Source organism: Macaca nemestrina, chromosome 15 (assembly GCF_043159975.1).
Source record: "Macaca nemestrina isolate mMacNem1 chromosome 15, mMacNem.hap1, whole genome shotgun sequence".
Classification (NCBI taxonomy): Eukaryota; Metazoa; Chordata; class Mammalia; order Primates; family Cercopithecidae; genus Macaca; species Macaca nemestrina.
This window is the reverse complement of record NC_092139.1, coordinates 31584438-31590437: the sequence shown is the minus strand read 5'-3', so window position 1 is coordinate 31590437 and position 6000 is coordinate 31584438. Positions and strand designations below refer to the sequence as shown.

At 43.8% G+C, this 6000-nt stretch overlaps 1 protein-coding gene across 4 annotated transcripts in view; it reads right to left on the bottom strand.

The window, feature by feature from the left end:
* Positions 1–564: 564 nt before the first annotated feature.
* The window catches only part of LOC105496216 (CDK5RAP1 mitochondrial tRNA methylthiotransferase), a 44916-nt gene continuing 39480 nt past the window's right edge, over positions 565–6000 (bottom strand). For all 4 annotated transcript variants that reach the window (XM_011766406.3, XM_011766404.3, XM_024797425.2 and 1 more), the window contains exons 13-14: positions 2401–2541; positions 565–851 (exon numbers count right to left, since the gene is read on the bottom strand). In XM_011766406.3, the coding sequence (XP_011764708.1) occupies positions 771–851; positions 2401–2541 (222 nt within the window). In that variant the 3' untranslated portion in view covers positions 565–770. The remainder of the gene's footprint in view (positions 852–2400; positions 2542–6000) is intronic.

Below are 6000 nucleotides of genomic sequence, written 5' to 3'. Positions count from 1 at the left end.
GTCAGGGTTTCACCACGTTGGCCAGGCTGGTCTTAAACTCCTGAGCTCAAGTGATCCGCCCACCCCAGCCCCTCAAAGTGCTGGGACTATAGGTGTGAGCCACCGTGCCCAGACGATATTGTTTCATCTCAAGTAAAAAAACCATTTTTTTCCAACAAATAATTTTTTTTGTTGTGGGGGTTGTAAAGGAAAGCAGAGTGTTTTATGAAGTTTTTTGCTTCAGTGGCTTTAGAACAATTTAAAAGTCAACTTTGGTGTCAGAAAAAAAGAGGACCATGAGGGAAATCCTCAGGTAAAACACATAAAATAAAGTGCAGCGATAGGCAGCTAAGTTAGTGGCATCCAATGCAAATGTCAGGAGGGTCGAGAGCAGTTTTCCCAAGCAAATGGTTCTCCCCACCTTCCTCTCCTTCAGTCTCTACCTCCTAGGCCCAGGGGAGAAAACCAGAGAGGTAGCAGTGTCCACAGGAGAAACTGGGTTGGAAAACACTTAACACAGACTGCAGGGAAAACTCCAGAAACACTAACCAAGGTAAAAATGAAGTAAAATTGAGAGACAAAGGGTTAACTTTAGTTTAGGTAAATTTAATGACTATAAAAGCTGTTCACATAGCAGCTTTAAAGAGACACGTTTTCCACTGACATAAAGTTGCTTCACCCCTTGCAGCTTATCTCCACAGCTTCATGACCTCTCTCCTCAGCGGCCGGCAATGTCTCCCCTTCCTGTTGGGGAGGACTGCCCAAGTCAGCTCTGAGGCCATCCTCTCAGGTCAGCAATTTTCAGAGGAGTCCTTCAGGGTGGTCCTGCAGAGAACATGTCCCCTAAGTGTCTGAGAGCTGGCCGAGGTGATCTGAAAGAAAACCAGGCAGAAGAAGGCAAGGTAACTAGGACTGTACCACTGGGACTTCACATGGAGCCTCTAGAGGAGAAGCCCCTAAAAGGAATCTGATGGAGGCGACTGGCTGGCACAGACCACATGGCTCCTGGGTGCCCCTGATCCTGGCAGGAAGAGAGGCCTCATGGAATGGCAATATATATAATTTAAGAAGTCAAAGCAGGTCAGACCCAGACATGTCTCCCTTTTCTCTTGGAAGATGGCTCCTCCTCAACTCTAACCATAAAATTCAGGTGAAACTGCCCATCACAGACCCTGTCCTCCTAACTCCAAGGCTGAGCCAGTCAAATCCTTCCTTAGGATATTTACAGCCAACAATTGGTGAGAAATGTTCTCTCTCCTCCAACCGAGAGCCGAAAGAATGTGACCCAAAGTTATCTGTGGTCACATTTCTTACCATAAGAACAAGTCAGTCCATTAGTAAATACTCACTAAGTACATATTTTGTACCCGGAATTGCCCTAGGTGCCAGAAGATAAAGATAAATAAACAGAAACAAAACAGGCATTTTCCCTGCCCTTAAAGGAACTTCTGTGGATGCTCTAGGGCATCAGTCTGTGTCCTGCCTAACCCATTAGTCCGTGTCCTGCCAGCTTCTGGTTCTGAGGCAAAGTGGACATGAGAACAAGACAGGGAAGGTGGCAGTAGCAGAACTGGGCAGTGTGAGAAGAGAAGGCAGAAGAAAAGAAGAAATGGAAGGAGAGAATAAAAGAAGCATATCGCCAGTGAAAGAGAGAAAGAAAGAGAGGGAAAATCCCATAGCCATATAGCTGATCTGCAAGTCCAGGGAAGAGACCCAAGAAACCTGAGCACATGTACGTTAGAGAGGCCTGATCCGTCAGAGATCACAAAGAACACGTTGATCTCCGTCAGGGAACACTCTCTACTCACTGGAAATCACTTACACCTCCTGGCCTCTCTGCAGCGAGAAACTACCTGCCACTGCTTACTCCAGACTCACCAAATTCCCACAAAGAACCCTTCCAGGGCAGGGCACGAGAAAAGGTAAGAAGAATAAGAAAGCATTAGTAAGGAGCAGTCTAAAATACAATCCAAAGTGCCCTTCCATTGTACTGGTTGAGAGGAGATTTTTTTTTTTTTTTTGAGACGGAGTCTCGCTCTGTCGCCTAGGCTGGAGTGCAGTGGCCGGATCTCAGCTCACTGCAAGCTCCGCCTCCCGGGTTCACGCCATTCTCCTGCCTCAGCCTCCGGAAGAGCTGGGACTACAGGCGCCCGCCACCTCGCCCGGCTAGTTTTTTGTATTTTTTAGTAGAGACGGGGTTTCACCGTGTTAGCCAGGATGGTCTCGATCTCCTGACCTCGTGATCCACCCGTCTCGGCCTCCCAAAGTGCTGGGATTACAGGCTTGAGCCACCGCGCCCGGCCAGAGAGGAGATTTTTATTTTACTAAAATGTGTCTCTAGGACAAAACTTTATTACCACAAATTATCCAAACCAACACTCATTTCACAGTACAAGCCGACAGCCCAAAAGGACTCCTCACCTTCACCAGCACATAGTCCCCAGGCTGGGCTCTGACCCTGAGCCCAGGGTTATTGACATCCTCCATCTCTGCATCAGGGAAGATCACCTTAAGGTTTCCATCATTCCTGCCGCACAGGTCAGTGGCAGAGCGTTTACTGAGCTGCAGAAAGAAGAGAGAAGAGTTTATGGATTTGTCACAGTCGTAAGTTCTTGGAGGGTAGAACTTGTGCCTTCTCTGTCTTGGATCCCCAAGAGTCCGACCCACAGAGCAATCCTTAACCAAGGAATCACTGAAGACTCAGTGTTTGCTGCTGCTTCACCAGCAAGGGCAGTGTATGGCCCACAATAGAAACGCTAAAGTTTTGCTAACTCTATTGTAATGAATCAATTAATCAATGAGTCTGTAGAGAACTGCCTTCTGCAAGAATGGACCTCCAACAGGCCTAAATCCAGAGACATATGAGTGATGCATTTGGAAAACCAACTGTCACTTTACCCAGTCTCATACTAATCACTCATGAATGTTCTGGGATTGTTTGGCCTGGATTACTTGCCGTTACTGAATAGACAGACTGAAAGGCAGAATCTCCATCACAACACCCAGAAGACAGAGCCAGGAAAATACTAACATCACTATGATGGGATGAACTTCTAGAGTCTACAGAAACCCTTCTCTTCCAGCCATGATAAAGAGAGAGAAACAAGTTTACCCTTCAGCCTTATAAATAATGACCAGCAAATTGGGCAAAATACATGAAACAACCGTTTTCGGATACTGGACAAAAAAGATCACACAAGACTGTGAACTGCGAGAGAAGGAAAACAAAGTGAGCCCCCCAATCACCCCTGCTTTCTGCCAGAAGGCAATGCCAGACGGGAGCCTGTGAAGCAGGAGGGGAGAGCCCACGCACAGCACAGCGGTCCTCCCTGCGCTGAAGAGAGAGGGATCAGGCTCCAGGGAGCCCGAAATAGTTAGAAACTGTGAAGCAAATTCTAGAAAGGAGGGAGCGAAGCAGAAAAAGAATTTCAGAAATATGCAGGGGGTCCTTATGAGTCTTCACTGAACACTAACACTTGCACAGGTAGCATAAAACTCCATGAAGTCAGGCAAAGAGAGTAACCTGGGAACTGTCCACTGAACAGTTCCGAGAACTCACATGTAGCTTGGAATCCACCACCAAATAGAAGAATTTATGGATTTGTCACAGTCGTAAGTTCCTGGAGGGTAGAAATTATGCTCATTGGTTCCTTGGGATATATTTACTAGCAACTCCTGACAGAAGGCCACATCGTAGTAGTAAGGCCAAACTATCCAGAGAATAAAAAAGTTTTTTTGGCTAGGCGCGGTGGCTCATGCCTGTAATTCCAGCATTTTGGGAGGCTGAGGCGAGTGAATCACCTGAGGTCAGGAGTTTGAGATCAGCCTGGACAACATGGCGAAACCCCATCGATACTGAAAATACAAAAATTAGCCAGGCATGGTGGCGCACATCTGTAGTCCCAGCTATTCGGGAGGCAGAGGTTGCAGTGAGCCGAGATCATGCCACTGCACTCCAGTGTGGGCAACAAAGTGAGCCTCCGTCTCAAAAATTAAAAAAATAAAAAAATAAAAAATAAAAAAGGAAGGGAGGGAGGGAGGGAAGGAACAATCTCTGTGATCTCTGGGACAGTATCAAGTGGTTGGACATATGTGTAATTGAAGTACTGAAGTGGTGGAGGTGGGTGGAAGAGGAAGCAGAGCAAAAAAAATCTGAAGAGTAACAGGTGAAATTTTTCCAGATTTGATGAAAACTATAACCCCAGAAACTAAGAAGCCTCAAAAAAATCCCAAAGAAAACACAAAGGGGTAAACACAAAGAAAACCACCCCCAGCCACATCAAATTCCTAAAAACAATGATAAAGCAAAATCTTAAAAGCAGCCAAAGAAAACGGCATAGAGTAAAGAAGAATGACCACAAACCTGTCAGAATCATGTATGTCAGAAGTCAACAGAATGATACCTTCAAAATGTCAACCTAAAAGTCAACACTCGGTGAAAGTATATTTTTAAAAGGAAGGTGAAATAAAGATCTTTTCAGACAAACAAAACCTGAGCGGCATCACTGCCAAAAGACCTGCATTACAAGCGATGTTAAAAGAAGCCTTTCAAGCACAAACAAAACGATGCCCAGTGGAAACGTGAACGTACACAAGGGATGAAGAATGCCAGAAATAGTAAATGAGTGGGTAAATACAGACTTTTTTCTCTCATTTATTAAAGTTCCTTTAAAAGATAATTGTTTAAAGCAAAAATAACAATGATTTAGGGATACAAAAGTAAAAATCTGGAACAATAGCACAGAAGGAGGAGGAAGGGACAGAAGTATATCATTATAAGAATCTTACACTAAATACACTGAGTGATACCCAGTCCGGGGTTAAAATAATGAGCCAAAAAGAATCCAAAGGGCACATAATCTGCCATTAGAAAATCAAGTTCTGACTACATGCTATATTCTTAAGTAATCAAAGACACAGGAAGGAGTTCAGTCTTTAAATGAATACCGCTTTAGGAAAACAACCTTCAGCTGAGGTTTAGAGTCTCTACTATTTCCTACAAAATACTTACTAGTTACAAAAGGAAAAAGAGTAACTTTACAGTCAAGAAGGCTGGGAGACAGTATCTTCCATGTTTTCAAAGTTAACATCATCAGTAATGAGACAAATCAAAACTGTACGCCACCTCACAGGATACGATTAGAATACAACGTCCTCTCTCTGGTATTCCTGCCAAAGAATGCATAACCTGAATCTTATCATGAAAATACATCAAATTAGGGACCTTCTACAAAATAACTGGCATGGAAGTCAAAGAAATAATGAGAAACCATCCTAGACTAAAGGAGACTAGAGAGACATGACAGTTAAATGCAACATGTGGTACTAAACCAAATCCTTTTCCTATAAAGGACAGTTTGAAGACAACTGGAGAAACTTACATGGGGTCTCAGGATTGGATAGTAGTAATCTAACAAGGTTAATTTCCTGATTTTCATAGTTGTACTACAGTTATCTAGGAGAATGTCCCTGTTTGTACAAGAAACACATTACAGTATTTGGGGGTTTAGGGACATCAGGGCAGCAACTTACTGTGAAATGATTCAAGGGTCTTTGTAATACACTGCAACTTCCCTATGGGTTTGCAGTTGTTTTACAATAATTTTTTTTAAAAAAAGAGAGTTCAGGCCAGTGCAGTGGCTCATGCCTGTAATCCCAAAACTGTGGGAGGCTGAGGTAGGAGGATTGCATGAGTCAAGGAGTTTGAGACCAATCTGGGCAACACAGCAAAACCCGATCTCTACAAAAAATTTGAAAAATTAGCCAGGCATGGTTGTACACATTATAGTACCAGCTACTCAGGAGGTTGAAGCAGGAGGGTCAATGTGAGCCCAAGGAGTTCAAGGATATAGTGAGCTATTGTTACACCACCACACTCCAGCCAGGGCGACAGAGCGAGAGACTTTCTCTCAAAAAATATAAAAAATAAATAATAAAATCAATTAAATTGAGAGTTCAGGTTCTATGATTTGAAAAAAACCAAGTGTAAAAGAACATTCATGAGACAAACAGGGAAATTAG